Genomic DNA, 19368 nt, shown 5'->3' with positions numbered 1-19368 from the left:
TAACTCATAGCTTATAGGCTTGTTTAGTTTCTTTTGATTTTGATGTAATAACAGGACCACAGACCGGAACCTCACTCGACTCTCCAACTCATCATTCCATCACTCTTCTTGAACTACACGCGACCTGATTCCCTTATAACTCGGGATATGTTGGTTGTCCAAAACCAGGACTCGGTTGTACTCTTTCACTCTTTTCTCTTATTTCTTCCCTTTCGAATAATGATATGGTAAAAATCAGTCGCATAGCTCACCTGTTTCTTTGCCTGAAAACTTTTTATGTTTCCAAACAAAGAGGGGCATACTGTGAGCACCTAATTTTTGACCATATTTGAATTTTTATAATTTTTTTGTATTTAGTATTTTCTAGGTTTAATCTTGATATTTTAACTTTTATATTATTTTATTAGTAAATTTTATTAGAGAATATGTAATATTTTTAACAAAGTCTATTACATAAAGGACGGAAGAATTTATTTTAAATCATGGATCAAATCTAATTAAATTGCTTTTTACTTTTCCTATACTATTTACTTGTCACATCAACCACCTACTAGACTATTCACTTGTCACATCCACTCCTTTTCCCATAATTCATTTTCAACACTCCTCTCAACTTTTCTTATTATATGTACACACGTGAGGAAGAAAAGAAGACATGAAAAGCAGAGGGGGAAGATAGATCTGGGAAAAATAGAAAAAACAAGAAAAAAAAAACTCCTTCTATTTCACGTCTTTTAGCTCTAATACCCTACTGTAGAATCGTCTTTTCCCACCCATAAAACAGTCCCATTTTTACCATCAAAAACAGCCGCCAGATACCGGCGAAAACCAGTCCGAAATAGTCCTAAAAATCAGCCTTTAACCACCTAAAAATCTCCATTAAAACCAGCAGTTATCTCCATGAAACCCAGATCTAAAACATCTCCAGGATCTTCCCTTTAGTCACCAATCTTACTCCGTTGTTCATGGGTTGATGACGTAGAGCCGAGTTTTGTTCGAGATTTTTGTTTGAGTTCTAAGTTCGAGGTTTTCATTTTGCTTTCCCGTCGTCGCTCTCTTCGTTGTACACCCAATGATATTTCAATATATATTAAACCTGCTATTCATTCAAGGTCACACTTTAACTCTATTCTTTCCTTGATTTTCAAATCTTGTTTCATGGATATTATATTTATTTGTTGATTTCTCCTACGTTTGTTTTACTACTTATGCAATGATATTTTTGGCATTTTTTTTTATGATACTCTCTTGCCTTTAATTGACCAGTTTGTATTTAGATTTTTATTTTTATTTGTTCGAATTACTTGGTTGAGCTATCTGTTGAATTGGCACAATTGAAGATACTTTAAACTGTGTTTGTTTGTTAATAATGAAATCTGAGGACGAAGTATGGAGTCAAATTTATTTTCTTTTATAAATTGAAGGTTTAAATTTCAAATAGTCTGTAACGTAGACCATGAAGGGATAATTAGGTTAAATTCATTAGAAGAATATGGACAGTGGGTAGGTTAGCTTAGAGAAGAAATTTTGTTTTTTTTCTTTAAATTATTTCGTCATGTCTTATTATACGTTTAGATCGTAGGAATGTCCATTTCGTTTTTCTTTCAGTTGATTTATCTTTATTTATTGAATATTTCTCATAACTTAGATGTATCATTTGGCCTTTTTTATGTAAACTAAACACTACCATCTTTCTACAATAATATTCGTAACTTTGGACCTTCACAATAATATCAAACTGAGAAAGAATTAATTCATGAACATCCCTAGTATGCTTTAGGTGCGTATTGATAAATAAATTATCGTGATTATGTACACGTTCGCGTGACATAGTTATGATTTCCAAAATTAAAAATCGAAGTATGCGTTCGTGCAACTTTAGGCAAAACAATCTGAGTATAATAAAATATTATTAATTTTGTACACATACGCGTGACATGATTTTGGCGCAATCAACAAAATGGATTCACACGCGTGATTTGTTTCAAAGATAATATTTTAATGATTAAAAGCAGATAGATAAAACATGAAACCAATAAATCACAGTTTATCTAAAAATAATATAAGCCAAATGTAGTCAATAAAGCGATCGTGCTAGAACCACGGGACTCGGGGAATGCGTTACACCTTCTCTCTAGTCAACAGAATTTCTTACCCGGACTTTATTTTCACAGACCAATAATAATAGAGTCAAACCTTCCTATGATTAGGGATTCAAATAAAAGGTGACTTGGAACATCCAAAAATTCAATTCCAAGTGGCGACTCTGTAAATAAAATATTTCCTACTCAAGTTTGTCACTTTAATTGGAAAAACTCTTTAACCCACAATCCACACAACACACTATATCTTTTGGGGTAGAAAAGGGGTGTGACAATATTATACTTTACTATCATGGTCATGAGGTATAGCACTAGTCCATAAATATGGGGTATTATTGCTTGGGCCGTATTTTATCTCAAAATATCAAACTTCGACAAAACTCATTTTCTTTGATTTGTTTACCCTCTGACCTTCATGACACTTACTTATCACTTGTTATAAAAAACCTAAATACTTATAACCTCAAAAATAATCTTGTCCTTGAACTTATGTCAATTATCTTACGATAAATCTAACGTACAAATGTGCGGGATGTAATAATATCTCCCTAATTGCCATAGGGTAAGTAATAACTAACTTTCTAATTTCAGTTACAAGTTTCTTTTTGTACAGTTCAGTCCCTAACTTCTATACAATGCAGCCTCAGTCTTCAACATAAAAAATCACATGAGTATATAAGATTAATTTTTTTTTTTTTTGTATATATGTTAGATGTTGAATTTTCTTAGTTGTTTTGCGTGTGTTTTTTTTTTTTTTTTTTGACCTCCCTCGGTAAAAGTCTTACCTCCGGCAACTGTCTCCGCGAGAGAGGAGGGGGTCTAAACGCATGTAATTATTCAATGATTGAAGGATGGTCTTTGCCTAAATACTAAAGGTTCCTTATTGTATAGGTCATAGGTGTTGATTCGAATATCAAAGAGAGATTCCTGTGGGTTATAAAAGTAATTCTCAAGATAATAAATACTCTTTTTAGAGGTGTTGTTTTACTGTAAAATACGTATTTGGTTAAAGTGATAGACATATCTAGATTCTCAGACATAAAAGATCCATTTAGACACATAATCATATTTTTGCCAGATAGTTGTTGCAGCTGAAAATTGGAGCATATATACTTAGAAGTAGCATAACACTTTACTTCCATATAGTCGGATGGAAAATTGGAGTATCATATCTTCTTTTAATTCACAGTTAAATCTTTAAACATATTTAATAAATTTTTTAATACAAATATAAAGTCTATGCAAAAGTTATTGGGTTGGTCCAAGCCCTTAATTTCGATCTCTAGCTCCGTCCCCGCATATAATTCTAAAACTTCTGCTTCTCCTATGATACATGGCTAATGTTTATCGTTTAGTTCAACAAGAAAAAGAGGGTAGTCTTATTATATTATGAACGGCAAAGGTCCAAATATGCCCTTGTACTATACGAAATTGAGTACATTTGCCATTTGTTAATACTTTAGCTCAAATATACCCTTACCGTCACGTAGTTGGTCCATATACACTACTAGAAATCCGGTAAAAACCGACCAAAAAAACCGACCAACTTTGGTCGGTAATGGCCAATAACCGTCCAAAACACGACCATTACGTGTGGACGGTATTTTAGGGGTCGGAAAGGCATACCGACCAAAGTTGGTGTGAAATTACCGACCAATTTTGGTCGGTCAATTAAATTAAAAAAAAACCGACCAAAGTTGATCGGTATTTTAATTATGTAATCAAAAGATTGACCATCTGGGAATCGAACCGGGGTTTGTATTGTGGCAGGATACTATTCTACCACTAGGCCATTAGTGCATTTTGTTTTAAGACTGTTTTTTATTTGATTTATACTCTTTAATTGTATTTTCGCACGAAAATAACCGATCAAAGTTAGTCGATTTTATTAAAAAATAAAATTACCGACCAAAGTTGGTCGGTTTTTTAAAATGACCGGCCGAATTAACCGACCAATTTTGGTCGGTTTTTTAATATTAATTTTTATTTATTTTAATTGAAAAACTGACCAAAATTGGTCGGTTTCTTGAAAAATAAATTTCACGGGACTCGAAAATAGTTTTTCGCATTTTTGCTCCAAAGAAAACCGACCAAAGTTGGTCGATTTCGTAAAAAAAAATTAAAAATAAAATATTTTAAAAAACCGACCAACTTTTGTCGGTTTTTTGGTCGGTGTTTTGACCGACCAAAGTTGGTCGGTCGACCTTGGTCGGTTTTTGCCGAATTTCTAGTAGTGATATACCCTTAGAGTTACACAATTGGCACATATATGCCCTTCTCAAAACGAAATTCACCCAAAAATTATGGTTTAAACTTTAAAATAATAAAAACATCTCAAACTTTAACAATACTCAAAAGACCAAAATATTTAAATTATTTCTAAAAAGATAATTTAATGATTAAAAGCCTAGAGTTCAAGTTGTAGTGTTATAAATTTGAGTTGTTAGTCTTTTTCATCTTTTTTCAGCTGGACATTTTCTATTTTTTTTATTAACTATGTAAATTAGGGGTGTACATGGAACGGGTTGGATCGATTTTTATCAAAACTAAACCAAACCGATTATATCGGTTTGAATTGTTCGGTTTTATTGGTTTTTTCAGATTTTTTGTTACATAAATATTATTTCAATCTTGCTTTGTTAAATTTTTTAGAACTAAATATATGTTCAGTAAAACTTAAAAAATTGACAAACATATGATCTATCTTGATTACCTTATGGGAGAATTTTCTTAGTAATTGGAATTCATGAGTTTTGTCAAGTGAAATTGGTGACGAAAATAGAGAAGACATCAGTAATTGAGGAAATCGGATAAGGGAGAAAGAAAAAGAAAAAAAGAAAAAAAGAAGAAAGAAAAGAGAAAGGTAAAGAAAAAAGCACTAATAAAAAGGAAATAGTATTTGTAATATACTTTAATACAATTAACGTAAGAGCTAATTAGTTTGAGTGGATTCCGTTTTGAAAAGGGCATACATGTGCCAATTATATAACTCTAAGGGCATATATGGACCAACTATCTGACGGTAAGGGCATATTTGAGTTAATATATTAACGAATGACAAATGTGCTCAATTTCGTATAATACAAGGACATATTACATTTTCCCTATTATGAAATGGTTCAAACTTAAGGATTTTGTACATGGTAAAACCTAAATTGACATGTAACTTGGTACTTTCCATTGGGCAAAGACACGATCTTTTACGTGATATTTTAAATCAAGTAAAGATCAAGTCGGGCCAAAAAGAAAAAAACCCATGATTTTTTAAGATAAAAAGCTGCTAACTTTTAGTTTGTTTCATCCAATAAAACATCTTTAACGATCTGTCTGCTTTAGTTTAATCCTCTTTTTAAGATGTAACTAAGCATGAAATAGAAAAGGGGAAAAAAAAGGACCATTGGATTTTGGAAGAAGTTTTAAGAAAGTACAAGAACTAGTAAAGTCATTTTGTATAGAGTATGTTAAAAAGGTGAGTGACAATTCGAAAAAGAGAGAGCATTGATAAGTCAATCAATAAAATAAAAGCACACCTGATAATCATTCATTCAGAAAACAAATTTCTATGAATGATAATCATTATCATAAGTCACTGCAGAAATCCCATATACAGTAGAGTACCAGGATTTTACGATAAGGTGTTAGCAGACTATCTATTCATTTTTTGACAACCATTTTACGTTTGGTCATTTTTTGGGAAACGAACTCTCCCAACATTCTTCCAAATTACCCCACGCACCTTACTGTGCACATCTTTTAACCAACTTCTGGTTATTTTTTCTTTTGATGTCCGATATTCGTATATGAATTCCCATTAATTCTAAGTTGCACCGAAATGGTTTTTATCAAGATTTTGTATATATTTAATATTCGAATTCAAAACTAATGGTCGAAGGTGGAAGATCGTATCCATCCCATCATAATATTTGGTTGGTAATATCACACCTTTTTGAATTTGGGAGACTTGTCAATTTTTATTTTGAAAAAAGAAAAAAAAAAGAAATAGAAACTAAAACCATAGGGAAATGAACAATTTTATTTTCACTCCTACCTCATTTTATTTGTCTTGAATTTTTCAATTTTGTTTTGAAACTTCTTCAGTTTATTTTCTTGGAATCTTCAGAATTTAATTTGAAATTCCAAAATTCCAAGGATTTAGTGTCAAATCAGTGCTTGAAATTAAATTTAAAACGAGTGGTAAATAAAATAGAGGAGAACTCGGTAAATTACAGGAGTGCGGTAAATCTTTTCTCCTTTTCTCTCTTTGGAGCCTACTCTATTCTATTGTAACTAAGTAACTTAACTACGAAAAACGTGCCTAGACTTTTAACTTCACAAGTATAATAAATAGAAGTCAAATTCTTTCATAATATTGTTTCCATCCTATCAAACAGACTTTGCCTCACTGACTCTCCTTCTGAGTGTGTCTTTTTTATGTCATTTTTAGTGAATCCAATTGATTTAGAGACTCAAATATTCCACATGCGTGTCTTAATTTGGTGTATATATGGTAATAATTTTTGTTAGGTAGCTGTAGTATTCTATTATTGTTATGTATTAACTCATGTAAATAAAAGCCGGTTAGATAAGACTAGAAAAAATAGAGTCTACTTAGAAATTATTAGCCTATTGTTTGGAACATGTCAAAAATTCAGTGACTCAGCTAGAGCTGTCAATTAGTCAAATAACTTTATTAATATTAACTTATGAAAACACTTGGGGATTCTTGTAGTTTAAGGGAAAGACTACTGACTGAAAAACAAAGCAAAAGTCTATGCATTACTATATTATACACAATACAGCATTTTCCAATAGTATTTTAGATAAATCTCCAATCAGCTACTGTTGTTCTTTTCTTTTCTTTTTTAGTTTAAGTTGTATGTGTTGACGGTATACAAATTATTTGCACAATTAGATGGCTTATCTAGATAATACGTGTAAATCTATTGATAATCATTAATTAGTAATCTGGTAAAAATAATATTGCTTTTGTTCTAATATAATGTGATATATTTGACTGGGTACGAAATTTAAAAAAAAATAAGACATATAGAACTTGTTGTCTTAAACAATTCATAACATTTGTGTGGCTATAATTCTTTTGAAACTTATGGTGTTAAACATGTCTAATTGTTTGTGTATGTATAAAAGATTCTCATTAAGCGTAGGAAAATTTGAATTAAATTATTTTTTTAATTTAAAAAGAGATCACTCCTTTTAGAGCTGACTTAAAAAGAAATTGATTCACATAAACTCGCACGGAGGGAATAAGTAATATACTATCAAAAATTAAAAATCACTTGTAGTGTAAAAAAATCTTTACACCAATCGTGTATATTCTCAATTTTTTTTTTTTTTTTGGCGAGAGGTAGTTGTTCAGCAAAAGTAAGTTAGAAATAGGTCTGTACTTTTGACTTTGTAACTCTGAAATGAAAAATTCAAAATCTCTTCTTTTTTACTGTTTTAAAAACTCCAACTCACTCTTATTAATATAAAGCTCTAGTTAGCAAAGACACCCTTGTCCACTTGTCTATATAGCAAGAAAGAGAGTAAAGGAGAAAACATATTCTCCTCTCCATTTCTGTAGACAAGATTCTCAAAAAGAAACAAATTAAACACTAGAGAGTGAGAGAGAACTATAAGAAAAAGAATATGGGGAGAGCTCCATGTTGTGATAAAGCAAATGTGAAGAGAGGGCCATGGTCTCCTGAAGAAGATGCTAAACTCAAAGATTTCATTCACAAATATGGAACTGGTGGAAATTGGATTGCTCTTCCCCAAAAAGCAGGTAACAACAACTTCTACTCCCTTATTCCCAGAATCGAAGCGACAAAGGGTTAAATCTCAGTGGATTGTGGTAGCAAGATCATATTCTATCGCTTACAATATCTCGTCGCGTATTTAACACTTTCGTATGTATATGTTTGAATATAGGGGGAGGGAAGCTTACATTAATATTTATACTTTGAGTGGATTAAGTTTTTTTTTGGTTGCTTCATTATTTATGATTTTGATGAGATATATGTTTGGAACTGCAGGACTAAAGAGATGTGGGAAGAGTTGTAGATTGAGATGGCTAAATTATCTAAGGCCTAATATCAAACATGGTGATTTTTCGGAGGAAGAAGATAGAGTTATTTGCAGCTTGTATTCCACCATTGGAAGCAGGTACAATATACCTTTTTTTAGTCTTAAATTGTTTTCCATTTTTTATCATCTTTCTGATGAATTTGAGACTGAAACAAAAACTGTTCCCACTAAAAATGGAAAAGAAGAACCTTAATAAATAAGAAAAGGGAAAAAACAATGAGGGCTCAGAAAGAAATGCAAATAGTCTGTTGGATTTTTAATTAAAGATTCTGCCATTTATGGACATTTTTTTCTGCATGCATGCCAGGTTTAGATCTAAGATCAAGTCTTTATTTACTCACTTACAGCTGTTTAAGTATTACTACTACAAAATTCCAACGTTTCTTCTTTTCTCTCTTTTTTTTTTTTTTTTTGGAAAACTTTTCCTTTTGTAAACCAATTAAATTTTGTTATAACATATGCAATATATTATGTTAACAGGTGGTCAATAATAGCAGCTCAATTACCAGGAAGGACTGACAATGATATCAAGAATTACTGGAATACTAAACTCAAGAAAAAGCTTATGGGATTAATGCAATCAACAAACCAAAGAAAATCACCATATTTTCCAGCTACTAATTCTCTTCAAACCCAACCCCAGATAAATTCAAGTCTTTTTAGAGACTTATATTACAACCCAAATAATAGGCCTATTATTACAGGCCTAAATCAGTCCATTTCTTCTGCCCACCAGCCAAATTTTCTCTACACTAATAGTAACATGAATTTTCCTAATTTGGGTGCTACAAATAGTCAATATCCTTATAATATTCAAAGTCATAATTTACTTATGTTTGGAGAAGCAAGTTGTTCTTCATCAGATGGAAGTTGTAGCCAAATGAGTTTTGGCAAAGAAATCAAGAGAGAGGAAATTATGAGTAATTGTTTACAACAAGGTCAAATTTCAAGTGTTAATGCTTTTGAAGAAAATCAGAATTTCACTCTTGATTATGGTAACAGTAGTAGTAATTGGGTGGATCAAAAACCAAATGTGTATTTTGGAAATACTACTACTACTACTCAAGTACTTCAGTATGATGTTGAAGAAGTTAAGCAGCAGCTAACAAGTTGTACCAATGGCAACAATGGCAGTACTATTGGATGTAACAACAACAACAGTATGTTCGTGTTCAATGATGAGAATTATAACAAGTCAAATGAGATAGGGATGTTCTATTACTGAAGAAGAAATGACTAGCTGTTGAAAAGAGAAAACAAATGTAAGTACACCATTAGGAAGATTTGAAAGGGCGTTTGGGTATGGGGGTTGGCAAGAAGATTCAAACTTTTTCTGGGGTTTTGTGTAATTGTGGTGGAATTATTATTATTGAAACTTCTTTACTTCAATTTAAATCGTCGGTACATATTACGTAGTTGTAGTAAAAGCCTTTTCCTTTTTGTGCTTTTTTTTTTTTTCGTGTTCGTATTAAGACTTCATTAAATCCAAATTTGCATAGGGACGGTCAACATTAGAGGAATAAATTGCTTCCTAACAAAGACGATTTTATACTCAAGAGTTCGAGCCCGAAAAACGACCTCTGGTTAAGGGTAAAAATAGTAATTACAATAACTCCACCACAATCCTTATTGGTGTGCATTTCTTCATTAAATACTCCCTCCAATCCACTTTAATTGATTTGTTTTTGGCTATTTTTATATATATTAAGGAATTATCTTTTAGCATTAATCAATAATGAAATTGACCATATTAACCTTTTAGTTCATTGGAAATATAACAAATACTCCTAGGCTTTTTAATTCAAGAGCAACTTTTAAATCCGAATTTGGGCTAAGAATACAAGCTTGTTCTTTTTTATCTGTTTTTCACTCGGTGTACGAGGACTCAATTAAATCCGAATTTGAGCTAAGAATACAGACATTAGAGGTAATATGCTTTCTAACAAATGTGACTCAATGTTCAGACTCAGAACTCGATATCTCTGGTAAGGATGACATAGTACTTACAATAACTCCATCATAATCTTTATAGGTATGTATTTCTTTATAAAATATGTAAATAGTGTTATGATTTTTTGTATCAAAAATGATGAAGTATAATACTCTTAAAAATCATACTCCATCCGTTTCAATTTATGTGAACGTATTTTCTTTTTAGTCTGTGCCAAAAAGAATGACCTATTTCCTTATTTGGAAATAATTTACCTTTATGCAATGATTTATAGTCACACAAAATATATGTGTCTCATTTTTAACCACAAGTTCAAAAGTCTTCTATCTTTTTTTAAACTCTGTGCCCAGTCAAATGAGTTCACATAAATTAAAACGGAGGGAATAATAAAAATGTATTAAAGACTACTTAGGAGAGTTCTTAAAAAACCATTTTGGAACCTTGTCTACGTACTTTTATGCAATAACTGCTTAAGTTTGTCTCTGCTAAAACCTATGCTCCCCAACCGTGCACCAATCAGCTTAGAAATTTGAACTCAGGAATAAATGTAACTACACTCCACAGAAACTTAAAAAGTTTTACTGTTACCATTCACTCAAGGATCAGAACTGAAAAACAAAAGAATCAGTGCTTCACTAAAAGAAATACTGTTTACATTATTTTCAAAAGAGTTTAATCATTAAAATAGATGTACCATCAGATTAGCTAAAAGATAAATAATCGTTAAAAAAAGGAGATTATCAACTTGAAAATGAAACAAATTATATGTTATAATATGTCAAAATATACTGACAGTATAAAAACTCGTTAAATGTGTTAAATCCTATGAAAAAACTGCCCAAATAAATATTTGAGCTTAGGTGTCAAATGTTGTACTCAACAACAATAACAACAACGCATTAGGATCCTACTAGTGGGGTGTCCAATGTTGTACTATTGAACATTATTCAACTAACTTTTGTTAGGTGTTCCTGTAGTTTAGTGAAATTAAAGTCCACTGTTCCCCTATATATTAATCCCAAATTAATTAATCAAGTGCAGATAAAAATTTCTCATTTTCTATTAATTTATTAAGTGTAACAAACTAAAGAAATTCAAGAATCTTGAATGATGAGAAAGAGTCATGCATGTAGAAAAATAGATAATAATACATGGAAATATATATGTATTTGGGGATTTGCATGGTAGCTCAAAGATTATTGGAAAGTGACAGGAAGATAAATCAAAATCTCAGTGTTATTTCAAAAATAAAAGGCACAGATTATTTAAATAATTGACAGCCAGTTTTATAATACTATGTGGGAGGGGACAGAGATCAATCCATGTACGTGCATGGCTAATATTAAAGTAAGGGAGAAAAAAATATTAAGTTAATTGATGATTAAAAATAGTAAAATTTCAGACGTATATCACGGCAATGAAGAGTTTGATCTTTAATATCTGTATAATGGTCCCATAATATGATGGATAGGCGTTGTTTATGATATGATTGATTGATCATTGATCATTGACTATTGTTTCTTGAATAATTAATCAGTATGGGAAAGGGGTCCCATTAAAGTTGACCATTTGCTTAGCAATATTATCTTAGGTAAGCTCCATATTAGTTTAATCCACTTGCGAATATATTCCGTCCTCGCAAATCAATATTTACAATTCTTTTTTTCAGTTTTCTATCCGGTATCTGATACTTGCATTGGTGTTCGACAAAATCTGTATTCGCGTCAAAAAATTTCATATTATGGGGCAAAATGCTCCATAATAAAAGCGACTCAATATTAGGGCTCGAACCAATGGCGGAAACAAGATTTTTACTAAGGGAATTCAAAAAATAAAAACGATAAACACATGAAGAACCTCAGGGAATTCAACATCTAATATAAATATATGAAATAAAAATTTGATTCTATTGTAATTTGATATACAGTGTAATTTACACCGTAGGGGATTTGGCTAAACCTCCTTCCGCGTACCTAGCTCCGTCCCTGACTCGAATCCGAGGTATTTGGTTAAAAATGAAAGAGTACTTCTCATAACCTCGTCGGTTTTTGTTTCTAATCAATCTTTATATTGTTAAAACATAAAACGTTTACTTCCTTTCTTCTTCTTTTAAGTTTTGAAAATGATAACTACTTTTGTTTGACTAATATTTTGTAGTTTTTGATGCTAATCAATTTTGTAAAAATTACTGTACTTCAACTAGCGTTTACTACCCCACCTCACTTTAAAAAATTCCCTAAAGAGATAACTTTTTGATTAATTCATAAACTAAATTGAAGAACTTTTCAAATGAGAGTAAGTTGAAAATGCATATTATATTGTAGTATATAATTGCAATTTTGCATAACTTACCGTAAAATGTTCTTCCTTTTAATGATTTGTTAATATGGGAAATTTGAACTTTTCTTTCTTTGAAATTGTATTCTTGTCCCATGGTTTCTATGCAATCTCAATCATCAAATTGCAATTATTTTTTTTTGTTTTTTGTTGGCAAATTCAGGAGAGCTTAGGTCAGTGATATATGAAAAACTATTTTTTACTCTTATTTATTTTACCCTTTACTTATTAAAGAATAAAGTCCAAGACGAATAGACGATGTACAACGCAAATGTAAAAATACAGAAAAAATGTTTACGACTTCTTCTCTATTTATTTTCTACTTAATTTACTTATTAAACAAGTACTTACTTGTTAAACTAGCTAATCTGACCAACAATGTGAAAATGTTTGACATTATACATCTTGACTTTTTATTTCTCTATTATTTTCTCGATGGTTACTTCAAATCATAGATTTGCTAATCTGACCAATATCGTTTAACTTCAAGTAGAACGAAATGAACATTTCAAGGTTTTAGAAAACAGTTGAAATTGGACCCTAAAATAAATAAAATGAAGTTATTAATAGGTTTACACCCCAATCTTATCTAATGCTTAAAACACATAGTGTGGAGCGGAATTCATTGTCTTCACATTATTGTACATTAATCATATTTTTCTTAACTAATTCTGACGATTATTTGTGTTCATCTAATAGAAAATGCAAAAGTCATTTTCCTTAATACTTGGCATCTTTATAGTCAAAATATAACTCATATCCAATGCAAAAGTACAGTCATGCACAACAATTTAAAGTATTAGGAGCATTTATTAGTTTCACTTGTTTATTAATGTAAAAGTACGTAGTAAAATGAAAGGTAAACTCAAAAATATCACATACATATTTTAATTTGATCGATCAAGTCAGCTTGAGTTCTTGAACTTTGTGAAAGCAATATGATATAATATGAATGAAACACTTATGCATTGCGACATTGAGAGTTAATTTAAGAAAATTTTACCCCACAAGTTCTAGCTTTGATTGACAGGCCTAGCCACAAAGTAAGATATGCACAATTTATCTTAGTGCTTCTATGTTGTGTATCAAAACTCAACAAGTTATGTTTAGTACTCCTATGATGTTTATCCTAATTTAAAAGTCAATATTAAGTAAATAAAAATAAAAATAAATTAAAGTCTATGTATGTATTCTCTTACCAATGCCTATAGTTTAGGCCCAGAACCTACCATCTCCCTGCCAACCCACTACTCTTACTGGTTTTGCAGAAATAGTTGCTGATCAAATCATTTATCCAAAGATCTAGTTTCAACCTTAAAGATGGAAGGTTCGAGTCACTTGATTTTGAAGTATTGACTTAATGATGTACTTTCTTTAACATAAGGTGAAATTAGTTGTGGACTTCATCGATAATCTGTCGTTAAATCGTTTGTAGCTAACTAAAAATCTATCGCGAAATAGGATTAACGACGAATTTTTCTGTTTAACTAGAGAATTTTTTCGTCGCTAATTAATTTTTTTTTTTTGTAGTGAGTACATATTAGAAAGAAAAAAAAAAAAAAAGGAAAGTGTTGAAGTCGTAATGTGTACAACATATGAAGTCCCATAACCTGCCAGGTACAATTCTTTAAAGAATTAAAATGGAAGAAGAAAGGTAAAAGCAAAGATTGACAACAATTTTTTTTGTGGCTCGATGAAAATTATTAGTGTCAAAGAAAGAAATAAAGGGTAAAAAATGGCAGAGGAAAGAATCACCTTTGGGAAATAGCCCCTTCACAAAGACTAGAGTCCAAAATTACAAACATCAAAAGATCTTTGGTCGGTTCTACTGTTTGCATCTCCTTGTTGTTGCTTTCGTCTTGTGAAAAATCATTGAGGTACTATGTAAATTTATAATCAGTTTTTTAATCTTATTGAAAGTTTCATAGTGAGAAGGAATATTATGATGACCCGATAGATTATCTTTAAATTTAACATTCAATTATGTGCTCCGAGACCTCGAATAGCACCATTTAGCATTTTTCGACTTGCGTACGCAGTTCGTATATTTTTCTGGAAAGCTTTTATGTGAAAAATTGATAAAAATGAGAAAATAGTGCTTTAAAACTCACTTGAGTTGACTTCGGTCAACAGTTTGAGCAAACGGACCCGGATTAGTGTTTTAATCGTCCCGGTGGATCCGTATCGTAATTTGAAACTTGAGCGTTTGCCCGAAATTTAATTTAGAGGTCCATATCTTGAGTTATCGCCATTTATTGAAAATTAGAAGTTTGAAAGCTTAGCGATTTCAAAGTTTGATCACAAATTGATTTTTATTGATATCGGGTTCGGATTTTGATTTTGAAATTTTGAATAGCTCCGCTATATCGTTTGGGACTTACATGCAAAACTTTAGGTCATTCTGGACTGTTTTGACGCGTTTCGGCACGAGTTTTAGAATTAAAATTTATAAAAATTCATTAAGTTCGAATCGAGGAGCGAATTGTAGTTTTGACGTTGTTCGACGCGATTTGAGACCCCGAATAGGTCCGTATTATGTTACGGGACTTGTTAAAATATTTAGATGAGGTCCCGAGGGGCTCGGGTGAGTTTCGGACGAGTTTCAGACCATTTTTGTTCAAGAACACAGGTCTAGTTCTGGTGCGTCTCACCTGCGCAATTTTGGCCGCAGGTGCATGGTCGCTTCTGCGGAGGCAGTGTCGCTTCTGCGACTTAGGCCTTGGGTTGTTGCTTCGCTTCTGCGGAGATGTTTCGCGCAGGTGCATGACCGTTTCTGCAAATGGAGGACCGCAAATGCGGAACCTCACACTTCTGTGGCTCGATCAGCGCTTTTGCGCAGTCGCAAATGCGACTGGAATGTCCGCAGATGCGAAATTTTGCCTGGCAGCCTAGCATTGCAAATGTGAGCCTTGTCTCGCAGATACGGGACTTGTGTATGCAGATGCGAAAAGACTGGACAGAGTCCATAAATTCGGAAGTTGTCATTTTTACTCATTTTTGTATTTTAAGTCTCGGATTTGGGCGATTTCAAATGGGTTTTTCACAAGTTCGAACTGGTAAGTGTTCTTTATCCTATATTGATTATATTTCATAATTCCATACTTATTTATACATGAATCCGTGAATTTACTGGAAGAAAATCAGATTTTTGTAAAATCTTCCAAAAATGTAAAATGAAGATTTGAAAGACAATCCGATGTCGGAATTCGATAATTTTTGTGTGGTTGAACTCGTATCGGAATGAGTGTTAGGATTCCATGATTTTTCATCGGGTTCCAAAAAGTGGGCCCCACGAGTACTTATATGTGAGGTGACGAGTACTTATGCGTTGTGGTTGAGTCAAAGCATGCGGGTGAAATTTGTTCATTGTGAATAATTACCTATTTAATTAAGATATTTCTGCTTAAGTGTATTATTGTTTATTTGATCATTTTTTATGAAATTATTGCTAATTTAATTATTGTTGAATATTTTGGAAGGTGAGGTCGACATTCTGGTATTGAAATGATTGATAAGTATAGATCCCCGCATTTAAACACTCTTTCGAATTTATATTATCATTTTCATGGTAAGGAAGAATGTAAAAGCACGAAGGGTGATGTCGTGCCATTTATACTAATTATATTATTATTGTCATGATAAGAAAGATTGTAAAAGCACGAAGGGTGATGTCGTGCCATTTTCACATTATTAATTATTGATTTATAAAGTGATGAAGAGAATTAAAGCACGAAGGGCGATGTCGTGCCATTTAAATTATTTATTATTCATACTGTGGCAAGAAAGAGAGTTAAAGTACGAAGGGTAATATTGTGCCATTCATATTATTTATTTATCATTTCATGGGAAGGATGAGAGTAAAAGCACGAAGGGTGGTGTCGTACCATTTTATTATTTGAGGTACCTATTTTTTTTTTGGTGAATTATTTGGCTGCCACAGGACACTTCCCTGGCTGAAATTTTTATACCATTTCCCTTCACATGTTCCCTCCCAAATTTGTAAAATTTGTTAATTATTGTGTTCAATATTGCTTCGTATATGTATATACTTGCACAGATTGTTTACGTATGTGTCTTGTTATAGCCTCGTCACTACTTCGTTAAGGTTAGGCTCGACACTTACGGAGTACATGGGGTTGGTTGTACTCATACTACACTCTGTACTTCTTGTAAAGATTTTGAAGTTGGTCCCAATAGCGTACCATAGACTTGCTCGGATTCAGCTACCCAGAGGAGACTTGAGGTATAACTGCACATTGTCCGCAGTTCTGATGTCCCCTCCTACTTTATCATTGTTGTGCATTATCTTTCAAACAGCTTGAATTTTATTCAGACCTTTATTTGTATTATTCTAGTAGCTCGTGCACTTGTGACACCAAATTCGGGGATGTATTTGGATGATTCGGTTGTTATAGTCTTCCGTACTTTATTTCAATAATTGACTTCTGTTTAATTTGATTTGTTTAAAAATGGTTAAGATTATTCTAACGTTGGCTTGCCTAGCAAGTGAAATGTTAGGCGTCATCACGGTTCCGAATATAGGAATTTCAGGTCATGATAAGTTGGTATCAGAGCACTAGGTTACTTAGGTCTCACGAGTCACGAACAAGCTTAGTAGAGTCTGAAGGATCGGTACGGAGACATCTATACTTATCTTCCAGAGGCAATAAAGTTTAGGAACAATATTTTCATCGATGATTGAACCATTCTATTCTTATTCTCTTGCAGATGGCGAGAACACGTGCTACATCTACTGTCGGACAGGAGCTAGAGCCCCTGGTGGCAACTATGACTAGGGGTAGAGGTCGAGGCCGAGATCGCGTCAGAGGCCGAGGTAGAGCTCAGTCTAGAGCTCGAGCAGCAGCACCTATTGTAGAAGCTCAGGTGGATTTGGAAGCGGAGGTTACAGCTCAGACTGTACCCGTTGGACCAGTTCAGGTCCCGGAAGGATTCATAGCTACTCCAATGCTTCGGGACGCTATAGTCCGTTTGGTGAGCCTTTTGGGAGTTGTGGCTCAGAATGGTACATTTTCAGTGGCACTAGCCATCTCACAGGCTGGGGGAAGAGAGCAGACTCCCACTACTCCCACTCCAGAGCAGATGGCTCCCCAATATCAGGCTCCAGCAGCCCTGCCAGTTAGGGTAATTCAGCCGGTGGTTGCAGCACAGGCCGGTGATAGGCCGCCAGGTCTTCTGAGGCTTTATTGAGGTTGGACAAGTTTACTAAGCTCTTTCTAGTTCACTTCAGTGGTGCACCTTCTGAGGACCCACATGTTTATCTTGATCGCTGCCATGAGGTGTTGCCGAACATGGGTATAGTCAAGACCAATAGAGTGGATTTTGCTGTATTTTGGATGACGGGTTCCGCTAAGAGGTGGTTGAGATATTATATGTTGACCAGACCAGCTAGGTTGCCTGCACTTACCTGGGATCAGTTCTCTCAGTTATTTCTAAAGAAGTACCTCCCTGTCACACTGAGAGAGGATTACCGCAGGCAGTTTGAGCATCTCCAGCAGGGTAATATGATTGTTACTCAGTACGAGACCCGTTTTGTGGATCTAGCCCGCCATGCTACTAGCTTGCTCCCTACTCAGAGGGAGAGGGTGAGAAGATTCATTGAGGGACTTACTTGCCTTATCAGACATAAGATGGACAAGAGACCGGAAGTGATATTTCCTTTCAGGCGGCTGCAAATGTTGCTAGAAGGATAGAGATGGTTCTTGCTCAGGAAAGAGGACAGGTGTCTGATAAGAGACCTCGATATTTCGGTGGATTCAGTGGTGCCTCGTCTGGAGGTAGGGGTAATTTTGGTAGCGGCCATCCTCCCAGGCCGTTTCAGTCAGAACTCTAGGCATCTCATGGTGCTTCAGGGAGCCGCGGTCCTATGGTGTCTCATCTTGACCAGTTAGCTTACAGTGCACCACCAGCTCCTATTAGTGCACCTCCGATCTAGAGTCATCAGATTGGTTATCTAAGTCGACATGGCCAGTCCCAGGGTCAGCAGTCACAACAGATAAGGGTTTGTTATACTTATGGGGACCTTAGGCACGTTGCTAGATTTTGCCCCGGGTCTCAGGGCAGCATACTGCACCAGAGTTCTCGTGCTATGATTCCAGCACCAACTGTTCCGCCACCCGCCCAGCCAGCTAGAGGCAGGGGTCAGATAGTTAGAGATGGAGGTCAGGTCGTTATAGGTGGAGGCCAGCCAGTTAGAGGTCATCCCAGAGATGTAGCTTCGAGTAGTAGGGCTTAGTCCCGATTTTATGCTTTTCCAGCTATGTCTGAGGCCGAGTCGTCTGATGCTGTGATCACAGGTATTGTTCCAGTTTTCCATAGAGATGTTTTAGTTCTATTTGATCTGGGATCTACTTATTCCTATGTGTCTTCCTATTTAGCTTCATATCTGGTTGTGCCTCGTGATTCTCTGAGTGCTTCTGTGTGTGTCCACACCGGTGGGAGATTCTGTTGTGGTAGATCATGTCTATCGTTAATGTGTGGTTACTATTGGGAGTCTTGAGACCAGCATGGATCTTTTACTTCTTGATATGGTAGAGTTTTATGTCATCTTGGATATGGATTGGTTGCCACCTTATCATGCTATATTAGATTGTCACGCCAAAACAGTGACCCTAGCCATGTCGGGGTTGCCTTAATTAGAGTGGAAAGGGATTCCTGGCCATTTTACCAGCAAGGTTATCTCTTATGTTAAGGCTCGACGTATGGTCGAGAAGGGTTGTCTAGTTTATTAGGCTCATATTCGCGATTCTCGTGCGGATGTTTCTTCTATGGATTCAATCCCAATTGTTCGTGAGTTTCCAGATGTATTTCCTATAGATTTGCCGGGGATGCCACCCGATAGAGATATTGACTTCTATATTGATTTGGCTCAGG

The 19368-nt window shown here is 33.9% G+C and overlaps 1 protein-coding gene across 1 annotated transcript; it reads left to right on the top strand.

The window, feature by feature from the left end:
• The first annotated feature begins 7619 nt into the window (after nucleotides 1-7619).
• On the top strand, nucleotides 7620-9584 carry LOC107816569 (transcription factor MYB35-like). Its single transcript, XM_016642296.2, has 3 exons — nucleotides 7620-7887; nucleotides 8138-8267; nucleotides 8670-9584. The coding sequence occupies exons 1-3, from the start codon at nucleotides 7752-7754 to the stop codon at nucleotides 9412-9414; spliced, it is 1011 nt and encodes a 336-aa protein (XP_016497782.1). The 5' UTR covers nucleotides 7620-7751; the 3' UTR covers nucleotides 9415-9584.
• Nucleotides 9585-19368: the final 9784 nt, after the last annotated feature.

Source organism: Nicotiana tabacum, chromosome 9 (assembly GCF_000715075.1).
Source record: "Nicotiana tabacum cultivar K326 chromosome 9, ASM71507v2, whole genome shotgun sequence".
NCBI lineage: Eukaryota > Viridiplantae > Streptophyta > Magnoliopsida > Solanales > Solanaceae > Nicotiana > Nicotiana tabacum.
The sequence above is the reverse complement of the archived record's forward strand: the minus strand, read 5'-3'. Positions and strand labels throughout refer to the sequence as shown.

What these genes read in the sequence shown, in the direction of transcription:
- LOC107816569 (XM_016642296.2), top strand. Translation starts at nt 7,752, where the DNA reads ATGGGGAGAGCTCCATGTTGTGATAAAGCAAATGTGAAGAGAGGGCCA. An exon ending in TGCTCTTCCCCAAAAAGCAG is followed by an intron (nt 7,888 to 8,137) that starts GTAACAACAACT and finishes TTGGAACTGCAG; the next exon opens with GACTAAAGAGATGTGGGAAG. An exon ending in TATTCCACCATTGGAAGCAG is followed by an intron (nt 8,268 to 8,669) that starts GTACAATATACC and finishes TTATGTTAACAG; the next exon opens with GTGGTCAATAATAGCAGCTC.